Here is a 27859-nt window from a genome sequence, read left to right as displayed (position 1 = left end):
AAATCATATGAACATTGATTATCTTGAAAAGATAACTAACAGTTTGTATATATTTATAAGGTCTCCTTGCCTCTGTATTAGAAATAGTTTTGCGAGTTGTTTGCACAATGACACAAAGCAGAATGAATATTCTAAGAGCTACCCTAGCAGCAACTGGATAAATCAAAGAATGATTTTGAATTTATCATCTATGGGCTCATCTACATTACCCGCTGGATTGACGGGCAGCGATTGGTTTATTATGTCTAGTCTAGACGTCGTTATAAATTGACTGCTGAGTGCTCTCCCGTCAACTCCGGTACTGCACCGGCGCAAGAAGCAGAGTCGATGGGGGAGCGTCAGTCGTTGACTCAGCACAGTGAAGACACTGCGGTAAGTAGAGCTAAGTACATCGACTTCAGCTACATTATTCATGTAACTGAAGTTGTGTAACTTAGATCGATTTCCCGCAGCCCCCAGTGTAGACCAGGCCTAAGACTTCGGTAATTCTATTAAAATGTTAGTGAAAAATTACAGTTCTGCAAGAGATGTATTTTTGAAATAATGGCTCAGTATTTAGGTATTGAAGGACACTTTACAAACGCAAGACAGCACTTTGGAAATCACAAGTGCAGTGTCCTTTGCTTCCTTCCCTAGCCTAATGTCTTAAAGCAATATATATCTGTTGTCTATTTTTTAACCATTAGGTTTTGTGGGTTGTTGTTTTTTTTTAATTTTCTTAAACTTACCGAGTACTTGAGGTCAGATATACTGATGTCAACTCCAGTTGCTCTCTTCAGATTCTCGTCATGCGATATCACTACTTGTTCGTCTTTTGTCAGATGACAGTCTAGCTCCAACATATCTGTTCCCACATTAACTGCACTGCAGCAAGCCAGAAAGCAGTCTTGAACCACAAGTACTTTGTGGAATGCACAAATAATTTAAAAACACACAAACTTTTATCCAGTGAACTTGGTCCTGGTGAAACCAAGAGACTTTAAATTATTTACATGTATACCATTTGAAGATGAGGAACAGCAAAGTTAACAACTTGCACAAGACCAGTGTCAAAATCAGTGTCAAAGCTGGGATTTGAACTTGGAAGCTCCTGACTCCCTGGCCCCTGTACTGTCTAAGCCTCAACACACAGTCTTGCTAATCTCTCTCAACCCAGAGGGACAAACTTTAAAGGGTGACAGGGTACTTCACTCTCCATGGTCACAGTTTAGTAATTTTGGCATCTGACACTTTCTGGCCTCAGCATATTTACTGTTAGGAAAATTATAAATTTAAACACTCTTTAATGAAAATTATTTGAACGGCATAGGTTTTTCTTTTAAATTAAAGATTTTTTTTTTAAATTGTTAAAAAAAATTTCTTTAAATTACATACAAGAGACAGCTAAAGAAATATTCAACACTTCAGTACTGTGATTCTTTTCTTTTTAAAAAGCTTGTCTGATTTAAATTAGCAGGGATGGGATGGCTCAGGGGATTAGCAAATGGACATGCAGCCTTGCACCTTTTGGATACTGGACCAAATGCAGCTCAGGTTAGAACTAACACAAGCTGTTACCATCTGAGAATTCCCAGGTGACCTATGAGATCACCAAACTCTACAGTCAAATTACTAGTACACTGGAGCCCACACCACAAAAACCAAATTCCATAACTGGCACATTTGATAGTCTCATCTGAGAGACAAAGGACTGAACAAACCCAGGAGATTAAATTCCCTCTGTATTCTTATAGTGGGTGCCTGGAGGAAAGGGCTGACAGACTTTTTTTTTGTGAAGGGAAAGGTGGAAGAATGGAGACGACTGATGGGTATTAATTAAAAAATAAAACATAACATTTAAGTTAGTTGAACTTGATACATCTGTTTCTGTTTATGGTTTTATTTCACTTAAATAGAAAAAACCAGAATTAGATTTGAGTGTCTAATTTCTACTTGTAAAATCAATTAGAGCAGATTGGTCAGGAATAATTTGCAATATATTATTAAGGTTTATAAATTAAGCTTCTGAAACCAGTTTGTAAAAAGCAATCAATCACTGACTTTTAAAGCTGTAAATATCACTTCCTTGGAAGATATAACCTCATTTTACCACCAACAAGTAGTCAAAATGCTAAATAGTGACAAGTACGCACATTATGTAATGCCTCTTTAATGATCTAAAATTACTAGGGATTTGGACACAGTAAGGACTCATCTGTTTGTTTCTTGCTTTGTGAGTGAGGGCTCGTCTAAACTGGCAATTAACAGCACTGCAACTTTCTTGCTCAGGGTTGTGAAAAAACACACCTCTGAGCATAGCAAGTTGCAGCGCTGGAAAGCACCAGTGTAAACAGTGCCCCAGCGCTGGGAGCTACGCCTCTCATTGAGGTGTTTTTTTTAGTACACTGGGAGAGAAAGAGCTCTCCCAGCGCTGTGCCATGACCACACAAGCAGCAGCGCTTTAACATTGCCAGTGTAGACTAGCCCTACGACTGTCAAGGAAGGGACATTGCTTGGCATATTACACACACACAAAAATATTACTTTATTGACCTCATTTGTCTTTATTTAAAAAGTTAGCACTCAAACCTCCTATCTAAGCATTCTCCACCTCATTAAATAATCCAGGTTTAGATTTTCAGAGCAGTGCAGAGGACTTTGCCACATATCTTCCATTCTATTATTTAGATTATCATAACCCTAGTATCAAAACTTATATGAAACTCTCAGTACAGTGCAGGTAAGGCAGAGAAGTTTAATAAAAATATTAAACTCAAACTGGGTTCTAGTCTCCAATGAAAATTGAATTCTCCATCTATCAACATCAGAGACACCCAGGAGGTTAAGTTACATCAGACAGTTAAGAAATATAAACTAAAGTTTGAAAGCCTTTTGGTTAAAACAGAATAATATTTTTCTTAGCTGTTTGACAATGGATCTTAAAACATTTACCAGTGTGGCTTGATTTCAGTATTTTCGGACAGATCCAGTGTTCATTCAAGTTAATGGGAGACTTTTCATTGATTTCAATCTGGCCTTTTATGATTTAAGCATAATATGTACGCAACACTACAAACAAACATTGTAGCATATTGCCATAAGGCTGCTTAACATGATTTCTGACCTAGCTGTTATGATGATCAAGAACCAGGAATATGCCAAATTAAAACCTCTCTGCTATTAGCTACCATTCAGTCTCAATAATTAGGTGCCAGAAGAGAAGAAAATACAATATCAAGAGTACTCTGATTTTCAGCCTGGTTTCAGTTGACTGGATCTCCAGAAAAAACAGCATTTCTATCTATGTTACAGGACAGAGGCCAAGTTCATGAATGACAGTCCAGTATCATATATTACCAAAACTTGTTATCAAATGATACTATTGCTTAAAAAACATAGAGCTATTGCTGAATGGAAGCAGGAAAACCACAGCTCCTATTGTTAATGATCCTAAGTGTTCGCCAGCCTGTAACTAGTAGCTACTGCTAGAAGGTTTCTCTTCTTACTACTTAGTGGTTTCAGCTGAAAATAAGAGTCTGCTCTACAGCACAGTCAGAACTTCTCAAACTCACATTGCACTAAAAAAGACAAGACATTCCCCCGACTCAAAAATACAAAATATTCTGGTATTGCTGGACAACAGACTCATTCACAATCTAATGATAAAACCTCAACCAAGCAAGATTTTTTTAGGTTTAGAGATAAATTCACAAAAATACAGCTGTTTGTTTTCATAAAGCCCTAATTTGTTCCAAGTAGTGAAAGATATCAGAACAGAAGGCCTAACCAAAAGATGCATTCCCATTTGGCCATGCCTGTAGTTTATAAACACCAGACTGACAAAAGTTCTCTTTTATTTCCTGAAGCCCAGCAAACTCTCTAATGAACTCTCACATCAACAATATAGCTTTAGAAGAAGAAACTAAAACTCAGTGAAAAGATCTGTCAATCTCTTGATAGCTTCTTTATCTGATTCCTGCCAAGATCCCAGAGACATGGTGCTAAGGTGCATTTTGTATTCTACAGGCAATTAACATTTCTATTGTGATTCTTATATCACTTTGCATGCAAGGTCTCAACATAATTTTAAAGATTTTTTTTAAATCACACTGTGTTTAGAAATAATTTTAAACCTAAAATCAGAGTGTGTGTGTGTGTGTTTATATATATGTTGGGCACTTTAAATTACAAATAAGAAAAATGCAGCCCTTGGTCTGAAGAGCTTACAATGTAACTGATATTAACTGTTAATCTGACAGGAATAGATAGTAATGAATACAAAAAATACCTCAAAGTACTATTTTACTCTTACTATATTCCTTAGGGCAGGAACCATGACCCTGTACACCTCTGAGCATTGTAGGAACTTAAAATAGTAAAATCTAGTTATCCAGGTAAGAATTATGTAACACACAATACTGATACATAAATATACTAAAATGCAGATGAGAAAACATGCAAAGTTTTGCCCCATGTAGTTGTATTTAAGTTAAGAAAACTTTATCTAAAGTTTTAGCACAAATCATCAAAATGACAGATTTAAGACAATATACTACATAGATTTTAAGAAAATTGGTAACAGGTTGCTTTGAGGAGCGTGTGTTAACAGAGTTTAAGAAAAAAAAAATGGAAGTAGTTTAAAAAAAAATAAACAAACACCCACTAAGCTGTCATGGAGATTAGAAGCCCTGTGGTGATTTTCAATAGTGCTGTTTGGTTAGGAACACTGGCACTGCTGCATACTCCGGAAAAAATGTACTAACTGTAATTAGGCTGTTAAATACAAATTAAGATTTGTTTCTTTCTGGAATATTGCTGATAACTTTGTTGTAATCGAGGCTTTGGAGTTCTCAGCAATATTCCAGAAAGAAACAAATCCAACATTCCTCTCAGTCACCTAAGAGTAGAAGGCAGAAATGTCTTTTTTTTTTTTTAAACTTAATTTGTATTTAACAGCCTTGTTACAGCTGATATTGGGAAGTCTTTTCTAAAGCCCCTCAAACTGCAGACTTTGAAAACAGTGAATTACAACCAGGGCTTTGGAGTGGAACCCAGAGCAGCGGAGCTGCAGGTTTTTGCTTCGATACAGAAGTCACTAGACAATTCCATGAGTAGAACCCCCTAGCCCACTTTGTTCTCCTCCCTTTGCCCTCTGCAGTAAATCTCTTCAAGAGACATCTGTGCAACACAAGAACAATGCAAAAAGCTTTGTAATTTATTGAAAGAACACAATGAATCTCTATATGGCGGCCCAAGTGCAGTGCCAAGAACTGACACCGGGCTACTCTGATTTTCAAATACATTGAGGTCAGTACTAACTGCTATCTTCATAACATAAGTCTCATTCAGCTAAATATGTCAGTTTTCAAAGGCAGTATTAAAGAAACATGCAGTATGTTTTCATAGTTTGAGAAGGGAAGATACTAATCAGCTCTCCTGGGTTCTGTTCCCAACAGCCACTGTTTGCATGGGGAAGTCACAACATCTGTGCCTCTGTTTCCCCATCTGTAAATGAGGATGATATTTACTGTGTGTAAAGCACCTGGATGACAGATGTTATAGAAACGTAAAGTATTATTATAGAAATGGAATACTGTATCTTAAACAGCTGCTATGTGTCAAATACAATTCTTTAAAATCTCATATATAGACAAAATTATTAAATAAGACTATTTTAGATATTTGTTCCTTTTCTACTTACTGGTGAAAAGCTGCCATTGTGTTTTCCAGGTTCTCTCCAGCACCTGTGAAAACACCAAGAACAAATTTAATAAAAGATATCTTTTTATTATACCCTGAGGAAAAATATACCAATGAACATAAATAATTCAATGGGTAAAAATGTCAATATTATGAGGGAATGTGGTCTGGAGGAATGAGCCAGGAATCCTGAGTTCTAATCCTACCTGACAGTGACTCACTGTATCATCTTAGGCAAGTCACATCACCTCTTTGTGTCTCAGCTTTCCAAACTATAAAACGAGGCTAATTCTTATAGAAGTGTTTTAAGTCTTAGCGTTAGTATAGCACTTTGAACACAGAAAACACTGAAGTTCTTACTGAGAATTATATACATTAGAGACTCAGACTTTCCCCAAAGGGCCACACTAGGAACTTGCCAGAGGTCCCCACATAACTGACAAAGTAGAGCAGACTACTCAATATACAGAGTACAGATGTGTGGTCCACAAAGACTACTACTCCCAAGACGCAGTGCTGTGCCCTGAACCTGTATATATTAAAAAAAAAAAAGCAACCGAAGGCTGTTTTGTAAAACTCCCTAGACAGCATTTGATCCTCATTGTATATGATCTGCAAATCACAAACAAGACATTTAGAATACCACATACTTCAGACTATTTCTCAAATTGCATTAAAGTGCTACGTCAATAGCACAGATGAAATGAGCCAGACACTTAATTATCTACAATAAGACACTTACCACAAAACAAGTCTGCTTCAGACAAGAGAACTTTGACTGGTATCAGTCAAGAATAATGAATCCTGTATGACTTCTTGACAAATTCTGCAGATTAACTAAAACATTGCTAAACTTATTGAACATGCTAACACAAAGCCCAGCTGCAGGATTTAAGGTTAACCTACAGCCCTTTTAAATGAAGGAAGTATGTGCTGTAGAGAAGATTATTTCAGCTTCCAGACAGAGATGGTGCAAACTGCATCCTTTAGAAACTGAGTTGAACAAACATCTTCATCCCAAGAAATGGCAGACCAATAGCGTAACACCCCACTACTGGAGAATTTTGTCTCAAATATCTTTGTTAATGAAAATGGGTTCCATGATATAACAGTAAAAACACACAGGAGATCTATTTCAGGGACAGGGGGATAGGGCGAGAATGAACACTGTGAAAGAAAGAGGGGACTGACCACGTTCTTGAAGCCTAACAACACAGCCCAGCCAGTGTTCAAAATACTCCTCTTCACTACTATAGCTTCCAATAGAGACATTAAAAACTTTGCTCTAAATGTGTTCCATGTTTATATTCCCTGGGGAATACACAAAAAACAGAATATGGCTTCAGAATGAGAAGTCAAGACTTAATTATATTTGTGAACAAATTTCGGAATGACTACACATCAGAGGTTTGCAAACTGCAGTCAGCAAAGCATATGGTGGTCCACAGACCTGTTTGGTTACATGGTCCTGGGCTCTGAATGGCTAGAGTAAGGTTACTGTAGAATTATGACAAATTTAATTCTACCTGCCAAAAATTTATATCTGATAAAAAGTTGGAATTATTAGAAAATAGAAGCCTGTATCTTTACATTTAGGATACTTCCTGAATCAATTTGAGTAAAATAAATAGAAGCCTAATTAGCATCATAAAGGATTTTTGCCAAGATAGAGAGGCCTGGCATGGGGGTAATGAAAAGGATATTAGTTTCGGCTGGGATAAGGACAGATATACAAACCTATTTTACTCTGAGCCAGGAGTAAGCTAAAAAGAGATTTGCAAGACTAAGATGACCCTTCCCTAATGTTGAACAAGCCTTTGAAAGTAGCCTAGCATGTAGATACACTTGTTTTTAAACAAGGATCATAGTCCATAAAAAAAAAAAACAACAAAAAACTGGAAACATACAAGAGCTACAGTATCTGGAAGCAATGTCTGTTGGAGAAGGCACCTATGCAAATATTTGCTCCCTCTTAGCTGTGACAAAGGGGTGGGGGTGGGGGGGTGAGAGAGACTTGATAAAGAATATGGTACAAATTGATAATGAGACCTGGTCTACAAAGCTGTAATGGTTTAACTAGAGATGATATTTTATTCTGATTTAGTGAAACCTATACAACTGTATGTGTGTGTGTGAATACTCATATCAATTTAAACTTATGCACGTTTAGCGTGGTAAATTTACAAGTGCAAGTTAAAGTTAAATACTTTTAAACAGATGTAAGACTCCAGATACAAAAACTGCATGACATCAATTTAAGTTAACTGGTGCAGCTTCTGTGTTTAGACAAGGCCCCACTCATTTCCACTAGTTCACAGAATTTAACTGCAGAGGTCACTGGCTGTGGGAGCCTCAGACTGACAGGTTGAATGGCAACAAGTTTACTATGGTTAGACTGACAACATGAGACACTGATGGTGTGATACAAACTTACTATTTTTTTATTTCATTTCCTAAATGTGTCTCTATCCATCTGTTTTGAAAAACCTCCAGGGATGGGGATTCCACCTCTCTTGGAAGCCTATGCCAGCATGTAACTAAACTTAAAGTAGGAAAGTTTCTCCTAATACCTAACCTAAATCTTCCTTTCTAAAGATAAAGCCAATTATGTCTTTTCCCACCTTCAGTGGACAGGGAGAACAACTGATCATAGTCCTCTTTAAAACAGACCTTAACATATTTGAAGATTGTTGTTAGGTTCCCCATGAGTCTTTTTTTCTCAAGACTATAACATGCCCAGGTTTTTAACCTTTCCTCACAGGTCAGGTTTTCTAAACCTTTTACATCAGAGTTGTTCAAAAACTTCAGATCTTATTCTGTTTTGATATTTACACAGAGCTAATTCAAGAGATGTAATGAAATTCAGCCTCAGAAGAGAAGTAATGAAAGGAGATTTGGAGTCTAAGGCCTTGTCTACATTCAAAATTGCACCAGTTTAATTTAAATGTAGGATTTTAAACTGATTTAGTTATACTACAGAAAGATTGTGTGTTGACACCTTTAATTTAATTGAAACATGGCTTATATAAATGTAGCTTAACTCAATTCCTTAGATAAGGCAAAGCCACACAGGGCCTTAGTGACAAGGATAAGAATCTTAAACTATCTTAAACTTTGACTTCGTTGTAGTAACACAGTCCATAAGTCCAAAATGTAAAGAGAAAACAAAAGCAAAAATCAAATTAATCTTCAGTAGCAGCATGGAAGTCCACAAGTCAGGCTTTAAATGATGGGTGTGGCCAGCCACATGACACAGGTAGTGATGAGACAAACAGATCAGCAGCAGACAATCATGCTAGTGGGTGCTTTCAGGGAGCAGAAAGAATAGCTTAAAGAACAGCCAGAACATAAAGTTGATTGAAGATTCCAAAGGCAGTGGAGTGAACAGAGAACCCAACAGCCAAAGAAGGTAGCTGAGCTAGAACTGGAGTTCTATTGCCTGGCCTGCTGCTAGCCAGATTCCTAGAATAGGGTTTTTACCAGCTGGTTATGCAGTGAGAAAAGAGAATATTACAACAGTCTGAATGGGATGAAACAAACCCATTAGCAACAAACAAAATCAGCAAGAAAAATGGGAGTTGCACTCTGACAACGTATCTGAAGTGACCAGGAATTTTCCACAGCAGAAACAGGAGTCAGATATCAGCTGAGGAGATGATTCCTCCTAATGTTTCAAGTATGGGAGAAGGCTACACAGAAAAGTCATGATGGACAGAAAATTACAACTGTTGACTAGATCCTCCTGGTATTGTCTATTTTGTTTGAATTTCATTTTAAAACAGATTTATAAACCAAGCCTTATAATATGGTTAGCAAGCAAGACAAAGGTACTCAAAGGCCAAAATAAAGGACATGGTGCAAGAATTTAGACAGCGGAAGGAAGATTAAAAAATGTGTGCATCTCATGAATGTAAGAATGAAATTTAAGACCACGCTGACAGGTTATATTACCCAGTGCAAGAATGTACACTTTAATGAGAAGAAAGCCCTGTGTGACATTTGGGACACATATAGTTACCAAGTGCTCTGCACCAGTAGTTCTCAGAAAAAAATAAGTTTAATCACTGACTCCAGTCACTAATAATCTTGACAAAAACCACTGTTTAAAACAAAAAAAAAGTTACCTTTACCAGAGTTACAGAAATTTTACCATAGGACAAATATTTTTCTGGGTCTTTCAACTAAAGGATTCATCTCACTCATTAACTACTATGGGTAATTGTTCAAGTACTCATTTAACCATTTTGTTTCTCAATACTACATAAGAAATTAAGGATTAATGATAAATTACACAGCTAATACTACGAAAAATGTTTAAAACGCACCTGCTGTATTTTTATGTTCCTCATCAGATCAACAATTTTCTCTTGGGCTAAGTGCCCAATCTCAGAAATATAAAAGGCTACAGTTAATAACTGAGACAAAACTTTTTGAATTTGTAGGTAGGAAATCTGGGAGAGTACCAGAGGATTAATTAAGTCCTTTCTATAGAATTACCATGTCATCTTTCAGATTCCAGGGTGGATAAAAATCAATGATAAAAAAAAAGTTTTATTCTTTAAATCAGCTTTTTTTGGCTAAAATGCTTTGAGGAAAAAACCTATCTAAAGATCATTTTAATTAAGATACGTTATAGCTCAAAGATATCTTATCATGGAATAGGGATTATAAATTCTAATTCTACAGTATGAGACAATATATTCATGTAATGTTTAAGAAAAGTTTTGTAAATGAGTTCCAGTAGTTCATGGATTAGGAACCCAATCTTATGGGGTTCCAGGGGCTTCTGTATTGATTATTTAGGTTAATCTTTCTATCTACCCAATGGGATGCAGTGCTCAATCTAGAAGATACCATCAGAGATGCTTAGTTTTGCAGTTCTCAAACTCTGGATTTGTGTCTCCAGAGGTAACATGCTTGTTAACAGCAAAAATGTTTTAAAATAATTAAATAATATATAGAGGTGAGAAATAACACACCTCAACCCTATTGTCCCTCTGCAAATTTGTGTACACAGAGCCAATCCCTTACCTCTCTCAAAAGTGCAGTTTCAAAAAGTTCAATGGATAGAAGATTGTTGGGGGCACAATAGATCTGGACAAGGAGAAGTAGTCTGGAGATAAATGTGAGAGGGGAGGGACAGGCAGTAGAAACAAAGGTGAAACTATTTGAACAGCATATTCCAGAAGTCCTGAGATCTTTCTGAGTGTAGCCTTCACTGATTTGAGATCTACCATACCTTTCACCCTCTAGAAGGGAAAACCTATAATGGCAGCAGGCTGTAAAAGAGACCCAGTTTGGGCATAAGAACCATTTGAGAAACATATGTTTGCTGATGATGTTTTAAAGAAAGTAACACCAGTGAACTGTTGGAAGTCGCTTAAGAACTTGGATTCAAAGACCATTGAAGTGATAATCTCACTTTTAACAACAACAGGTTCTTCTGCCCATGTAGAAAGAATATTTTCTTCCTTTGGATGAATTAATTCCAAATTGAGAAATCGTTTGGGACTTGAAAAAGCAGAAAAGCTTGTTTTTCTTTTCCAGATTATGAACACCTTCATTTTCTTGTTTGAAGATGACTGAGTTAACTGCAGAAGCCAATATTTTAAGTTTCTTATGTTGACCTGTCTGACATATTAAAAAAAATTAAATTGACTATTTCATTTAACTACTGTAGTTAAAAACAATTTTAAACAAACCTGATTTTAAAAACTTGAATGTTTAAATTCAAAATTTCATATGCTGTTTTATTAAAATATTGTATGTTTGCTGTTGAAGAAAAAAAATCCAGAATATGTAATGTTGTTGTTTTAGTTAAATAAAACAATTTAAATGTCTGTCTGGTGATGTTCTCCTCCTAATGCAGCATGGCAAGAAAATCCTCCAAATATTAATGATTAACCTGTTGAATTGGAGATAGTTCACCTTCCAATGACATCATAAATATCTGCTTCAATTACCTTTGGTAAATGAAATAACCAAACAATGATTAATTTTCTGATATAGCTGTAAAACTATATCTGAAAAGTTCTCAAAATAAATCACTTAAAAATGTATAGTGTGTACCTTCTAAAAATGAAACCTACATCTGAGTTGTGAAAAATATGTATTAAGGTTATAGCAACAGAAAAGAATACACTTTTACGTAGAAATCCATTATTAAATCAAGTCTTCCTGACTAGTGATTTAAATCATGATTTAAATCAAATCCACCCTGTCAAATTCCCTGTAAATGTCTTGTGACGTTTTGAAAAAGGAGCCCTAGTTCTGCAACACAATCTCCATGAACTAACTTGTGACAGAGGAACTGCAACAGGGAAATTAACTGCTGCAATGAATCATCTTCCTTCCTTTGAAATGCAAAGGCTGGGTTTACTACATGCATTCTGACATATTACATGTTTAGGTACCTCTCCATAGTGATGTATTGCTTGGTATGTCAGCTATATAGCCAAAGGTCCAAACAAATGCAAAGACCTCCTTCCCTGCCATACTTGGCACTGAGCTCAAGTGGCCACATCTAGAGATTTTCATTTCACATTCTACTTCAGAGAACATCAACGTGGGGCAGACGAGAGCCATGAACAGAGCCCCTGGATGAGTCATAAGATGACAGAATTTGACAAAACCATATACGAAATAAGAAGCCTCTCCTCCCTCTACTTCATACATATAGTAGACCAGGTACAAACCTCCAATGACCACAAGAAAATATAGTTCATCATCAGTTAAAAATGTACAAAGGGGATGCCTATTTGCAATGAGTGTGACTGGTAAGCAATGCTTTCAAAATGGGCTGCAACTCAATCTGCAAAGCCTGCATGGATTCTAGCACAGAATATCAGGGCTCAGTTACTGATCTATGTTTTGAAATGGTAAATTTGAAAGACCAGCGGAAGATTATCTACAAATAATGGATGAGGACTTCTATGCAGGTGCTTTAAACTGAGATAGAAGGGTCAGAGTTTGATCAGCCCTCTCAGTACACAGAAACTCAGACAAGTTAAGAGAGATCTTGATTTCTGAATTTCATAGTGGTAACACAGTAAGGTCCTGATAATATATCCAAAGCAGTAGATTGAAGAAGTTTTACTTAGCAAACACTATGTTATATATACATCTAACTCACTTCTTATAGTATCAGTCTTACATGGCGAACTAGCTGTTTCAGTATCCTGAGGTTACTACTACTGCCCCAGTTGTACAAACGCTGTCCTTCATTCGGGTTGTAAAGGTTGTTTGCATAGAAGTGCCTAACAGATAATTCTTATTCAATAGGATGGTTATCTTTTAAAGCTGCTGATTGGTGCAACTATGGAGGAGGTAAACCAATAGGCTGGTTATATACTAACATACCCTAGAAAACAATAGGAGCAAAGTTACTTAGGGTCAATCAGTGATCAGAAATGTAGTTTTTTGTAAAAATTAGGTTTTAGAAAATGTCAACTATCAGAGGGGTAGCTTTGTTAGTCTGGATCTGTAAAAGCAGCAAAGAATCCTGTGGCACCTTATGGACTAACAGACGTTTTGGAGCATGAACTTTCATGGGTGAGTACCCACTTCGTCAGATGCAAGATGAAGTGGGTATTCACCCACGAAAGCTCATGCTCCAAAATGTCTGTTAGTCTATAAGGTGCCACAGGTTTCTCTGCTGTTTTAGAAAATGTTTCCATTATTTTAATAGGACCCAGAGGTCTCCCTCCCAATGCCCTGCTCTCACCACTAGACCACACTTTTCACAAAGAAAAAACGTATAGTGAATCTGGGCCCAGTTTGAGTTTGGGGTAGAAACCACCAAAATGTAGATTCCACGCAAAGTCAGGTGGCTCCACATGAGCTTTGGCTAGAGTTGGAGAATTTGTTCGACCCTGAAACCAAGAACAATTAGGAGGTGGGGTGGGATAACGATGGGGTGCTGGGGGGAGGGGGCCGTGCGAACGGAAATCGCTGGGTTGCACGCAGCCAGACACACACAGCTGGCTATCAGCTGCCTAGCAGAGCCAACCCGCCCCAGGGAACTGGCAGATCAGCGTGCCAAACACAGCGCGTCAGCGTGGGGGATTACAAACCCTTTGCGGCACAGCCCGGCTTGCACGCTGCGGGCTGACCCGCACTCCCGCAAGAACAAGGCCCGCGCCATGGGGAAAGGGGTCTGAGGTGAGTCCCCCACCATCGGGCCGGGGAGGAATGGGGGAAAGCGGGGAGGCGGTAACCCCTCGCCTCCCTACCCTTCAGGGTGCCCCCCCCCCAAAACTCTTGAGGCGAGAGGTGACCCCAGGCCCCTCATGGTTACGGCGGGAAACGACCCAGCCCCCGCAAGAGCCGCCCGGGCCCCCAGCCCCAGCCGGTCTCACCGCCGCGGTGGGAGATGTGCCGGCAGCGGAAGCGCTGCCGCTTAGGCCGGTGCAGCAGTCCCGGGCATTTGAGCAGCAGCGCCGAGGTGAGGAGGTAGCCGCCCAGCGTAGAGACCAGGTACAGGGCGACGCCGGCCATCCTGCCCGCTCCCGCCGAGCCGGCCGGCCTGCCTGCGGCAGCCGCGCAAAGGGCCGCCCCGCGCAGCCGCAGCCACTCCCCCCCCTCCGTCAACCTGGGCGAGGGAACGGAGAGCGCACGCGCAAAAAGGGGGCTTGGCCCTCCTGTGGGGGGAAACAGACCCAGGTCCAGCACCGGGGGGGGTCACAGAACCGGAAGGGACCTTCAGCGGCCATCTAGTCCAGTCCTCCGCACTCCAGGACTCACCCCCACCTCCTCGAGGGGGACTCTAACCCTCAGGGGGCTCAGCCCCCCTTGAGGGGAATTGACTCCCTCTTCTAGCCTCCAGGGGACTCAGCCCCCCCTTGCCATATACACCAGGGAGGGGGGCTTAGTCCCTTTCCAAGGTCTCACCTTCCCTGAGATAATCCCCTGCCCCACACACAGAGGAGGGAAATTAACCTCACCCCCCCCCCGCTATCCGAGGAGGTGGATTAATCACCTCCACACAGATTGTACCCCCCTACTGTACACATGGGGTTAACCCTACAGCCTCTATCTTCCCTGAGAGGGCTCATCCCCCAAGGAGGGCAAATTAACATCTTTTTTATTTCCTCCCCTCATTGGAATATTTAGACCTCTTTCTTTCCCCATAGCAAGATTAAACCCTGTCGCCCAGCACAGGGGAACTTTATGCTATGGAAGAAATTCCCCTTCCCATCCCTCATAGATGTGGGGCTTACCCCCACCCCATTTCACCTCAGCGGGGGATGCTCCTCTAGGCTTCCTCCTCCAGCCTCTAAGGGGAACCTCAAACCCTCTCCTATTTTCTCCAGTGGTTTAGGCAGAGCATCTCTCTGAATCACCTCTTTCCCCTCCAACCCAGCATACAAGCACTGGTGTCAAGTTTTATAACTTTTCACCTCACAGCCCTTAAGCCTCTGCCTATGGGCATCCTTACATTCTCCCCCATCCAATTGTCCAAGCAGCTACTGGTGCTACCCCTTCCACCTACTTGGGATGGAAGAGGTAGCACCTGCACAGAAATGGAAATGATTGAGAATGTTTTGATTAAAGATGCCAGTCACATGCGCATCACTGGGTTTAATGCAGCCCTAATATGGACACAAGCTAAATCAGCAGAGGATAGCTAGCCTGGAAACAGCCAATTGCTTGTGATTCAACTATTTATTGTAAAACAAGTGATTGAAGTACAATTGACTGAGTGTGTCTGTGAACCCTTATTCTTATGGAAAGCACTATGGATGTTTAATAACCAGCACTGTAAAACCCCATCTAAAACAAATCATGCTTAAAAGATTATTGCAAGAATGGTTTCTGGGATCAACAAAAATAATCTCTGTTAAACTTTCCTTTTTGGAGGACAGTACCAATGTAACTGATAGTCTAGATGTGATCAATAAACACCAGAAACCCAGGAACATGTGTAATGTTTTGCTTGTTTTATAGAGGGAGACCTACAGTGCCTATTATATTATCATAATCCTCAATTCATTCTAGAGTTTCTCACACCACCACCTCAAAGAGATTAGAGGCAAACTTTCCCACATAACAAGGCCAAAAGCGGGATAAAGATCCAAAAGTCTGATAGATTTTAGAAAATTAGACATTTAAAATTAATAGAGACTGGATGGGAAATTAAGAGTTTAGTATTAAGGAAAAATCAATTGTACTTTTGCTTGAATTGGAAGCAAGCTGCATTTGGCCATTTAGTGTGTGTAAAACTGCACTACACCCAGTCTTCATGTACTGATCATTTATGAGTTTATCAATTATAGCAAACTCTTGCTAAATAAATTATTCCACAGAGACAACATAATCTGCACCATTTTATCCTTGATATTTCCACTCCAGTAATTTATGATCAATGACAGCATATACACAATCTGACTGAGATTGAGTCAATGACAGCATATACACAATCTGACTGAGATTGACTCTCTGAAAACCAAGCCATTCACTTCGGAGTTATTTGAGATGGAAGAGCCTTCCAGTGGGCTAGCTGCTCTAATCACTCTACAACTGTATTCGTGTACATAAGTGCCTTTCACATATAGTATTTGTATAGGCATTTTACAAACAACATCAATTGTTATCAGCTGTTTTGGGTTCCAGCAGAATTTTCCTCTTCTTCCAGTAACAATTTAAACATCATTTCAGTTTGTGTATGCAAATTCTTCTCCACTCACTGATGTTTCTCTATTCAATTGCTATATGAAGAAGTTTGAACAATTTAGTAATCTGACTCCTCCTTAAGTCTTCTGTTCCAGGATCTCAAAGCACTTTCTAAACTTTCATGCATTAAGTCACATAGCAGCCATCAAGAAGCAAGGGAGGTATTATCCACATCTTATAGTTCAGAAAATGAAGCAGACATTTGAGTAATTTACTTTACATGGCAAATAATTAGAGGGGAAAAGAACGCACTTATCACAATTCCAGTTCTGTGCTTTAATTGCCATAGTAGAGCAAACTGGGAGACATTCTAATCTTTTGTTATATGCTACTGGGGCTTTTTTGTTTGTGTTTTATTTTTAAACTTGTTTTAGAATGGGTTTAAGTTGTCAGTATTTTGTCTTTTTTTTTTTTTTTTTTTAAGCACACCTAACCTTGACTCAGGCATAGGAGCTGATTTCTTATGGGCACAGCTATGGCACTGGATAGATAATTTTCAAAAACAAGATCGGGTTGTCTGATCCACAAATGTAGACATTTTTTAATTGTTTTTTTTAAAATGTGTCTGACCTGAATGAACAGGGTTCCTGGCTCTGATGGAATTGAGAAGACAAAACCAAAAATGACTAAAGGTGTCTGTAATAACATTTTAAAAACTCAAATACGAAGTTTCTGCTAACACAATAAGAGTCCATATTTTTTATTTATAAAGGCAGGTTAGAGAGAGAGAGAAAAAGGTTCTCTTTTCGCTGTCTCCATCTGACAAGTAACAGCTTGATTCCAAGCAGGGGTAATTTTAATACAAGTTCCTAAATATGTAATTAGAGACAAGGAGTCGACTCATCAAAACATGTAGGAACACAGGCTCATACATATAAAGATAAATTAAAAGTTGTTGGTTTCTACATATGAAAACTGAATAGGTAAACAGAGAAAGTTGCCATGTTCCTTTCTCCACTTTGATACTCAGATCTTTATTCTGAATCTGGACCCTATTCACTTTACATGCAGTGGTTTCACTATAGCAAGCAGTGATTACTGTTTAAGTATCAACAGTCAGGAATCAAAATCCATAATTTGGATTGAGAAAACAAGTCACCTGAAACCACGACTAATGTACCAGAATAATTCTTATTGTGTAATGGCTTTTAGTATTCCTCGAACAACCTTATAACTCATTAACTGCTGGTTTTCTTTAGGAGGAAAACAGGGTCCACGTTCTGTCACATAAGCATAAGGGAATCGCAGCACCCACAGTCCATCAGGTGGGAGGGTTATTTCCTGTTTCTCAGGGTAAAATACAGGGCAAGGCGGAGGCCCTGGCTGAACCTGAAATAAAACAGTAGGAAATAGGTTAAGTGCTTTAAAAGATAGAATTAGCAAACTATTGGAATAAAACCCTCTCAAATAACTAAATCCACAAGGGTCTATTAAGTCCCTACTAAAATGAGTTTTGAAGCCACTTTAGCGCATTTTTAGAAGACAGTGTTTAAATGCTGTTCTTGCCAAAAAGGAAATAAGTTTCAAATCCCAGTGTGATCAACATGCTGGACTTAAGATAGCAGATTTGGCATCAGCTCACTAAGTCCCTGTCTCACACTACCAAAAAAATATAAATCTACATTTAGGGACACAGTTGCATCTCCATAGTGCTGACAAGACTAAATTGTTTCAACTGTGACTCAAATTGTTCTACCAGCTTGGATTTTTCAGGACTGTAACATGAATCAAGAGCACTTAAAATATTGTTTGTTATCTACTGCACTAGAAGACTGAGCGGTGTCTTAATCAGGTCAAGAACTGATATGGTGTAATTTTTTCCTTCAGTATATTAGATTTTCACAAGGTAGACAAGGGCCTTAGAAATCATATCACTTATGGGCATAAGTATCACCAGTTGATTTAGCTTTTTCCTTGCCATTTCATCCACATTCACCCCTAAAGGGGAATTCTGAAATATCACCATTAGAGTCTGATCTTGCAGCTCATACAAAGGCAAAACTCATGGAAGTTAAATGCGAATCTGAAAGGTAGACTACAAAACTGAATCTTAACCACTGAAGTGAATGGTGCCATTTCACTGCTGTGTGTAGCTTTAATCATTACTACTCCTGCTTGAACTTGCAAAACAAAAAAATAATTTAGTATGTGGGTCTTTAAGATCTCCTCTAAACCAAATTCTGTTTGCTTTGTAGGAACATAGCACTGGAAGGGACCTCTTGAGACACTGAGTCCAGTCCCTTGCTATCAGAGGCAAATCAGTCATACAATTCTGTTCTTAAACTTACAAGCTCCATCTTAAAATTAGATAGGTTGTTTGCCTCCATTACTCCTATTGGAAGGCTGTTCTCTAGGATCTCACTCCTCTGATCAGAAACCTAAATTTCCAACCTCTCCCTCTCTCTCAAATAGCTCTTCTCCATCCCTGATGTCCATGCCCAATGCATTTATAAACAGCAATATTTCCTCTCAGCCTTTGTTTTGCTAGACCAGGGGTCGGCAACCCTTCAGAAGTGGTGTGCCGAGTTTTCATTTATTCACTCTAATTTAAGGTTCTGCGTGCCAGTAATACATTTTAACATGTTTAGAAGGTCTCTTTCTATAAGTCTATAATATATAACTAAACTATTGTTCTATGTAAAGTAAATAAGGTTTTTAAAATGTTGAAGAAGCTTCATTTAAAATTAAATTAAAATGCATAGCCCCCTGGACTAGTGGTCAGGACCTGGGCAGTGTGAGCGCCACTGAAAATCAGCTTGTGTGCCACCTTCGGCACCTGTGCCATAGGTTGCCTACCCCTGTGCTAGACTAAACAAGACACTTTAGTCTCCTCATATGATATAGGCTTCCCACTCCCAGCTCATTCTAGTAGCACTTTTCTGTTCAAGTTTGAATTCATCTCTTTTGAACATGGGTATATGAATGGTCCAGGGCACTTTAGGGGAGTAGATGGTTTCTCCCCACAACTGATATAAACATACTGTGTGCTGGCTGCATTTCAATGGTGCTGTATTATTTACTTTCAGTACCAACAAATGAAAATTTTTGCCATATTTTACAAAGTGCTATATAAACGGTAAGATTATTCCATGACAGTACTATTGGAAAACACATCTTGTTCATATTTCATTATTTAAAAAAAAAATAAGTGGGCACATATCAATTTCAAATATCAATTTCCTTTTCCCAGCATCTAGAAACAGATGAAAATTACATCTTTTTCAGTCTACAGATTCTCTGTCCCCAGAGTTCAGAGAACTGAAGATAAAAATCCAACTTAGCCATGAATCACCATTTTTCTGTGAAGACATTTTAATTTTTAATTTATGTTCCCATTAAAAAAGGCAGGTTATTCTCATGCATTTTTTGTGGCATATTATTTAAAATGTCTTCTCAACCTATTGGAACCCCACTATGTCATCTGTGATAAAAATGTGCATTAAGAAGAAAGTTATGCTAACAAGTGCTAAAGTCATAACAGCCTTGGTGACTGAAGAAATATTTGTTTACAGAACATGTACAGTATTTGCAACTACACAGCAAACTTCTCCACACCACCACTGTACTCAAACCTGATCTGTGGGGACTCTCCCTAAGGAATGAGAAGAGACTTCTCTTCATTCCCCATTCAGTCCTTGGCTGAAAGTATCAAGGAGCATTCCCAATGATGTAGTGGTTTACATGTCGTCTGTCTGAGAATTTTTGAACTAAAACTGGCCTATGAGAAATGGCTTTAGTGGCAACAATCCAACAACTTTTGGCCAGTACCAATTTGGATTGACCTAAAGAACGTTACAGATGCTCCCTGAGTTACGCAAACCTGACTTGCGCAAATCCGCACTTATGGAAAAAGTTCCGTACTTTTTTTTTTTTTTTTGGTGTGGAGGTGGGTGTAATTGTCAGGTATACGTTCCTGACTTACACAAAATTCAACTTACGCAAAGCATTCTGGAACAGGGAGTGTCTGTAATTAAATCCTGATTCAGGTTGGGGGGAGGGATAGCTCAGTGGTTTGAGCACTGGCTTGCTAAACCCAGCATTGTGAGTTCAATCCTTCAGGGGGCCACTTAAGGATTTGGGGCAAAATCAGTACTTGGTCTTGCTAGTAAAGCTGGGGGGTTGGACTCAATGACCTTTCAGGGTCCCTTCCAGCTCTATGAGATAATCATTTATATATATATGGAGAGATACCTATCTACTCCAACAATGTAGGAGCCTACATTCCTTTATGTGTCCCACAATAAGTGTTGTGAATACACTTTTCAAGAGTTACATTTTGCAGTTCCTACAGTCACTTACAGATAGCTTTCTTACCTGAGGTGTCAGTATTATCTGCAGTGGAGCATCTGGCACCACAACAAAGAGTCTTATAAACTGAGCATAATACGGTTTAAGTCCTCGTCCCTGAGTTGATGAGAGGATGTATAAGGGCATATCAGAATTAAGGGCTTTTATAGCAGATTCTTTTGGCCCACCTCCCATCACCTTCATTACTTTCTCAGGCCCTGAACACATGAACCTCCGACCACGGGCGTCTTCATATTCAAATCCAACAAAGGCTCGAGCTATGTCATCTCTTCTTCTTCCTCTTCCCATTACAACTGCACTTCGTTTCCCAGGAACAGCTTTATTAGGAGCAGGCCAGGAATTAGTGTCTAGGTCTCCCTCATCTTCAGCTCTTGTCCTGATGACAATGTCCCAAGGCATTAAGTAGTTTGTTCCTGGGATGAAGCCCTGTTGGTCTAAGCCTGTGTGGAAGTTATAAGCCTTAGCAGGGCCAAGTTTGACCAGTGACCAGCTAGAGAATTTGGGAAGAAGACCCTTAGGGCAATTAGAATGGAGCATGCCAGGAAGATACTCAACAGTGGATGCTTGGCGATCTACCAAGCTTGGCCTCTTCTCGCTTTTAGACTCTGATGCTTGCCCGTGAGCCTCTGCATTGTCTCCTCCACCTTGAGGATCAGCTGGGTAGGTGCCCAGGCTATCCGTTGATTGACCCAAACTAAGGGCTAAGCTCAAGCTGGTGCTCTCTCCCTGGGTTTGAGGCTCTTTTTCTTTAAGTTTCTCAGCTTCTCCTTCTGGAGGGGCAGGTGAGGTCTCATCCTTGGCCGGTGCTGGATCAGGTGTACTCGGCTGAAATATCGGGAAGTTGATGTGGTCCAGTTTCCCACAACATTTCTCTTCCAGCAGCTGTGAAAGATGGAACACAGTTAACTTGTCATCTGTAGTCTCAATGTTCACATAGCTCTGAATCACAAAACTAACTGAATGCAGTTTAATATAATAAGCTTAGTATTAACAAGGCAATGCAATCTAGCCTCAAGCAAATATTTAGAGGCTCTCTTTTGGTGAAGTGGGAACCAGTGCACTTCTGAATGAACTACAGACGCTATGCACATAACTGTTATGCTTAGGCCTGGTCCACACACTGTTTTTGTACTAGTATAACTATTTTGGTTAGGGGTATGATTTTCTACACAAACAGATAAAGATCAGTGCAATCCCTAGTGAGGATGCAGTTATATTGCTATAAAGGTGCCTTACACTTTCCCTTATAAGCTACACCAATATAAACACCTCAATGCTATTATTGCTGAACCTCTGACTGGAAGGTATGGAGTAGTACTGCTTTAACTATCCTAGTATAGTCTAAGTGGTACAAATCTGTGACTGTAGAAAAGCCCATACTTTACTGCTTTCATGGAAAATGAACAGTTGTTCACCAAGCTATTCAGATGGCTTGGGTCTGATCCTGCAAGGTACTGAGTACTCAACTGCCGTTAAGGCAATAAGAGTAAAAGCTGCTTGGCTCTTACAGGAGCAGGATAAGAAAAAAGTAATATTTAAATACCCTAAAACTCCCTTCTTTCTCCCATGCCCCCTTTTCATTTAGGTCTCTCTCTCTCCTCTTGTGGTCAGAGGACTCATTTTCTTCCATCAAATCCCTCCTTAAAACAAACTAATGCAAAGACCATTTTAAAAAAGGCTGTTCAGTACTCCCATGCCAGCTTAACTCTTATTGGAACACTAGGTACTAGTTGTGTCTGCACTGTTTTGTCTGTCTCAGACCTAGGCTCTGATTTTGAAGCCTGAAGGGACCATTATGATCAGCTAGCCTCATCTCCTGCATAACACAGGACACAAAATCTCACTCAGTAATTCCTGCATCAAGCCCATAACTTCTGTTAAAACTATAAAACATATATTTAGAAAGATATCCCAGTCTTGATTTACAGGTGTCAAATGATGGAGGATCCACCATGTCCCCAGGCAAATTATTCCAATGGTTAATTACCCCTTGCTATGAAAAATGTGTACCTTATTTCTAGTCGGAATTTGGCTAGCTTCCACTTCCAATCACTTTTTCTCTTCCCCCCCATAGGCATTTATAGACCACAATCAAGTTACCTCTTAACTTTTTCTTTGGACTCTTCAGGATAAGCTGTGTCTTGTTTGTACAGCACAAGCATAGCTATGGTTTAATAAATAATATTTTCCCTTAAAGCAAAAAAGGAAAGCTAATGATTACCTGATAGAAGTCATAATTGGCTGCTTTGATATCAAAGGGATCATCCCGGGGTGCTTGCTTCCTTCCACAGTTACAGGCACCAGTGGAGCGAGCCCGGCTGTTGTGATACAACACTGGAGGGTTTCTATCTGGCTCTGGTTTTTCCCCTGAAAAAAGTAACAAGATTAATTGGTATTTGCTTCACCCCTTCTGGAGAGATACTTGTTCATTTGGCTATCTTCAACTCTCTTCTGCAATGATCCCTCATACTTCCCCCCCAAATTACTTTCCAAAATTGCCAATTTATCATGCAACTTCCCCTTCCTTGTGTGTGTTATACAGCCAGTTACAAAGGCCTTTTGTACACATTGAGCTGCCTTTCTTGCCAATTGCTTATTGTGCAGGATGTGAAGCTATGTAATAATTTATGTTCCACCATTTGATTGTTATTGCGTTTGCTATATGACTGCAAGAGGTTAATTTAAGCAGAGGATAGATAGCCCCCCATTTATCAATACTTAAAAGACAATTATCAGAGAGGTGGCCGTGTTAGTCTGTATCTGTAAAAGCAGTAAAGAGTCCTGTGGCATCTTATAGACTAACAGACGTCTGTTAGTCTATAAGGTGCCACAGGACTCTTTGCTGCCTTTAAAAGACAATGCAACTACTATTTACTTTAAATTTTACCTCTGACCAAGCTGATTTCAACCATCTGGCTTGGGAGTCCCCATAGGGGAATCCAAGCAGAGTAAACTGGAACAATTAAGGTTGGATGGATAAGATGGTCCCTCAAAGATAGGAAAAAGTGAGGCAAAGACTGCTAGGGAATAGACTGAACCCCAGTCCCTAGAGGCAAAGGGGTCAGGGATTAACTAGGACTACTAAACCTTTAAGTAAGGCAAATATGCATATAGACCTTTTATTGTGTTGAAATCCTTTTTTCTTGTTATGCCTTGTTCCTGCTGTTAAGATAAAACAATATGTTGTTTTGAAGAGCCTGTTTTGAGTCACTGTGTTAAGCACTGGTGCTCAGTCAGGCCTGCAGAGTAATCACGGGTGGTACAGTGTACTGTATCCCAGTGACCAGATCTAAGGGTGTGACAATTGTGCTGTCCTTTTACCAGGTGAAAGCAAGAGAACACACAGGTGAGGGGATGCATTCAGACAGGTCAAAGGTGCACCTAGACCTTAACCATGACACCTACCAGTTCTTGATTGAAAGGACAAATAGTTCTTCTGGCTATTTATATATATATTCCCTGCAACTTCTATTCCTTGCACAGTAAGGCTCTATTTTAAAATAGCATTTGCACCTTCCTAGGAAACCATCTTTCTAAGCTGGATATGAGTCAACAGTGTATCCTTGTTGCCAAGAAGGTTAATGGCATTTTGGGCTGTATAAGTAGGGGCATTGCCAGCAGATCGAGGGACTTGATCATTCCCCTCTATTCAACATTGGTGAGGCCTCATCTGGAGTACTCTGTCCAGTTTTGTGCCTCAAACTACAAGGTGTGGAAAAATTGGAAAGAGTCCAGCAGAGGGCAACAAAAATGATTAGGGGGCTGGAGCACATGACTTATGAGAAGAGGCTGAGGGAACTGGGATTGTTTAGTCTGCAGAAGAGAAGAATGAGTGGGGATTTGATAGCTGCTTTCAACTACCTGAAAGGGGGTTCCGAAGAGGATGGATTTAGACTGTTCTCAGTGGTAGTAGACGACAGAACAAGGAGTAATGGTCTCAAGTTGCAGTAGGGGAGGTTTAGGTTGGATATTAGGAAAAACTTTTTCACTAAGAAGGTGGTAAAAGCACTGGAATGGGTTATCTAGGGAGGTGGTAGAATCTCCTTCCTTAGAGGTTTTTAAGGTCAGGCTTGACAAAGCCCTGGCTGGGATGATTTAGTTGGGGATTGGTCCTGCTTTGAGCAGGGAGTTGGACTAGATGACCTTCTGAGGTCTGTTCCAACCTTGATATTCTATGATTCTGAGAATGAATGTCCAACTAGCATGGAGAGAACCCAAGTAATTAATAATGAGCCCAATCCTGCAACCTTTATTCACACCAAGTAGCAATTAGTTTTTTTGTTGTTGTTGTTTTTTTTTGGGGGGGGGGTCTAAATCAAAGTTACATTTGGGGGGAAGTGATGACACAAGGGACTGAGAATAGGGTATGGAGCCTTTAACCTCTAGATTACTAGTTCTAATACACCTGTTACCACCATCTGATTACTGTTTTCTGTTCTCTATGAAATGAGTTTGGTGGTCCCATCCCACGTATACACATCGCACACACCACCACAACTGGTAGTCTCTGCACAGACAACAAGGACTGAACTGACCATGGAAACGCAACTATTTTCAATTCCTGGGAGTGGTCACTCCCAATCAGGAGTGGGCATATCAGTAGGGGTAATTAAGGGAATGCTGCAACACAGCCTTTGCTATAACTATCCTTCAATAAACAGATAAATGGAATCTAAACCCACCATTCCTGCACTTTTCATAAACATTAACATTAGACACAAGACCTATTTTTAGAGTCTATGATCTACTGCACCTAACAGTATTTCTTTTAAAATAAAGCCAGTTTTAAAATTCAATGGCCAGTCAAATAGGAAAAAATTTTATGGTTTAAAACTTGTAAACATAAACTGCAAAAGGATCCTAATGCAACTGAGCTTAGTTACCTGATTTTGGGAGTAAGTGAAATTTATGCACACAGTGCTGATCAGTTAAACTTCGCTCCTCACACAGCTGATGCCCGTTGCTCCAGAACTTGTAACAGTCTTCATGAAGTTGCATGGCATACTTGTGAAAGGCTGGTCCCCGGGCATGCTGGCTGTACACACGCAAGGCTTGTGCCAGCTGATTCTTATGAACTGTCATAGTGTAATTGTGGGGCAGGTTGGACTGGTAGGCACTGTGGGCCATGGGGAGAGCCTTTTGGCAACGGTTTTCAGAAAACTTGGTGTCTATATCTAGGTACCCCTCCAAGACTTTGATGCTTCCCATGATTTTGGAGGTCAGTTCCCCAGTGAGGGAAGCTGGGTCATCATCTTTCCCCTCAATAGCCACTTCATACAATTTCTGAGCTGCAGCAACCCACTTCTGATACGTAGGAAGCTCAAAGTGAGAGGGCTGAGGGTTTCTCCCCACACTATCATCAAAGCCTTTCTTGCTTAGCACCAGCTCCACATGTTGCCACAGGAACTCCTTGAGGGTGCAGTCCACCAACTGCCCAGAGGAGCTGGAGCTGCTACTGCTACTCTCAACATGGAAGGATAGCTGCTGCCTGCCATGTCTCATCATCTGATATCTCCTGGGCCCTGCCAAGGCGGGTGCCAGCAAGGAATCTGTCTCTTTCATCGTGCAGTTGCTCCTGAGCTGCTCCAGCAGCATGGCCACTGGGTCCTCTCCATCCTGGGCCCCACCAGCCACAATGTAGACAAAGGCCTGGTTAGCAGGCACAGTGAAAAGGCAGTTGATGCTCTGGTTGGTCAGCACCCGACTCTTACGGAAGATGCGGTAGATCTGGTCCTCCAGAGCATGCTGCAACCTCCTCTTGGGTGAATGCTTCTTGGGTGGGGGCTTCTCCAGCTGGCCGCAGAGGTCTTGCCCCCTGCCTGGTGGGGGGTCCACCTTGAGGGCCCCATTAAGCTGGAAGAGGAAGAGGAGGCGGGGCGGGCACGGCCTGCAGTTGAGCTTCCACTCCTTGCCAATCGGGCAGTCCTTGATGGCGGCCTTAAGGGAGGGCAGCACCTTCTGCCTCAGCCCATCCAGGGCCCTGAAGACACGGTCATAGGTGATGTCGAAGGAGCAGGTGGGGTGCACCATCAGCAGGATGTGGCAGACGGAGAAGAGGTAGAGGAGACTCAGGCAGTGCAGCTTCTCCTGGTGCTTCCAGAACTCATGGGCCTCGGCATGGGGCAGCGGGGCGCCAGGGGGGTGGCCGAGCCCCGGCACCCTGGCGTCCCCGGCGCTGAGGCCCCTGCAGGCCTGCAGCAGCTGGGGGGTGTCGCAGATGGAGGTGAGCACCAGGTACAGCACCTTGCTCTCCTGGCTGTAGTAGGCCTGCAGCAGGTTGTAGTCCTGGGCGGCGGGCTCCCCCTCTCCGGCCGCGGGCTCCCCGCCGTCCCTGGGCTCGGCCCCGCCCGGCCCCGCGCTCTCCCGCTGGAAGAGGGGGAAGACCTGCCGGTCGCACACCGTGCTCACCAGCGCCGCCTTCTCGGAGCTCAGCTGCAGGGCCGTCTTGCCGAAGATGCCCACCACGCACACCTCCTCCTCGCCGGGGCCGGGGGCGCCCGTCCCGCCGCCGCCCCCCTCCGCGCCGCCGCCGCCGCCGCCCCCGGCCAGCAGCAGCTCCCGCAGACTCACCGGCACAGCCATCGCCGCGCCCCAGAGGGCCAATCTTCCTTCGGCACTACTGGGCATGCGCGGTAACTCCAGAAGCCGCCGTGTTACTGCGCATGCTCACAACTCTGGGCGCTACTGAGCAGTAGGAGCGCAGCGGCCGTCAGATTCGGCTCCCTGAGCCACGTGGGTTGTTAGGTTGGGTGGGTGCGGAGAGAAGGAAAGAAGATGATGGGGGAAACTAGAGAAGACGAGGGTCAGGGAGCAGACTGATTATCTCCAATCAAACAGGAGCACCACGAGGAGAGAGACTATGCCAGGAGACTTGCACCCAGCAACTCTCCTTCAAATCACCCACAATCTAGAGGAAATATGTACCTGTGGGAACCTAACTTCTAAAACCATCCTGCAAACAAGTAACTAGTACTGTAGTCCTTCCAATGGGCAGTGGTGTGACCTTTCTAGGTTATGGAACTGAGCAAGGGACCTAATGGATCTTTCTACTGCAACTTGCAGAAGCCACATCAAGTGGAATTCCCACTTGTTCCAGCTCATTCCCCCACGAAACTTTGCATACAGGGGTGCTGGAACAATTTTTCTAGTGAGGGTGCTGAGAGTCATTAAACCAAACTGTAAATCTTGCATATAATAGAAA

At 41.0% G+C, this 27859-nt stretch overlaps 2 protein-coding genes across 3 annotated transcripts in view; both read right to left on the bottom strand.

Moving 5' to 3' along the window:
• Positions 1–14230, bottom strand: part of GDPD1 (glycerophosphodiester phosphodiesterase domain containing 1) — a 35292-nt gene extending 21062 nt beyond the window's left edge. For both annotated transcript variants that reach the window (XR_003996891.1, XM_030536322.1), the window contains exons 1-3: positions 14037–14230; positions 5681–5723; positions 729–864 (exon numbers count right to left, since the gene is read on the bottom strand). Coding sequence is in view for 1 of the 2 variants with exons in the window: in XM_030536322.1 (XP_030392182.1) it covers positions 729–864; positions 5681–5723; positions 14037–14175 (318 nt within the window). In the remaining variant the exon portion in view is untranslated. The remainder of the gene's footprint in view (positions 1–728; positions 865–5680; positions 5724–14036) is intronic.
• Positions 14231–16718: 2488 nt separating this feature from the next.
• SMG8 (SMG8 nonsense mediated mRNA decay factor) lies at positions 16719–27255 on the bottom strand. The gene is made up of 4 exons (XM_030536318.1): positions 25542–27255; positions 22880–23025; positions 20665–21540; positions 16719–17679 (listed from the first exon to the last, which is right to left on the bottom strand). The coding sequence occupies exons 1-4, from the start codon at positions 27238–27240 to the stop codon at positions 17482–17484; spliced, it is 2919 nt and encodes a 972-aa protein (XP_030392178.1). The 5' UTR covers positions 27241–27255; the 3' UTR covers positions 16719–17481.
• Between the last annotated feature and the right edge of the window lie 604 nt (positions 27256–27859).

Source organism: Gopherus evgoodei, chromosome 17 (assembly GCF_007399415.2).
Source record: "Gopherus evgoodei ecotype Sinaloan lineage chromosome 17, rGopEvg1_v1.p, whole genome shotgun sequence".
In the NCBI taxonomy this organism is placed as follows: Eukaryota; Metazoa; Chordata; order Testudines; family Testudinidae; genus Gopherus; species Gopherus evgoodei.
Note: the sequence above shows the minus strand (reverse complement) of the source record. Positions and strands in the feature narration are given on the sequence as shown.

What these genes read in the sequence shown, in the direction of transcription:
- SMG8 (XM_030536318.1), bottom strand. Translation starts at nt 27,240, where the DNA reads ATGGCTGTGCCGGTGAGTCTGCGGGAGCTGCTGCTGGCCGGGGGCGGC. An exon ending in CCAATTATGACTTCTATCAG is followed by an intron (nt 21,541 to 22,879) that starts GTAATCATTAGC and finishes CATCTTTCACAG; the next exon opens with CTGCTGGAAGAGAAATGTTG. An exon ending in AGATAATACTGACACCTCAG is followed by an intron (nt 17,680 to 20,664) that starts GTAAGAAAGCTA and finishes GTTTTATTTCAG; the next exon opens with GTTCAGCCAGGGCCTCCGCC.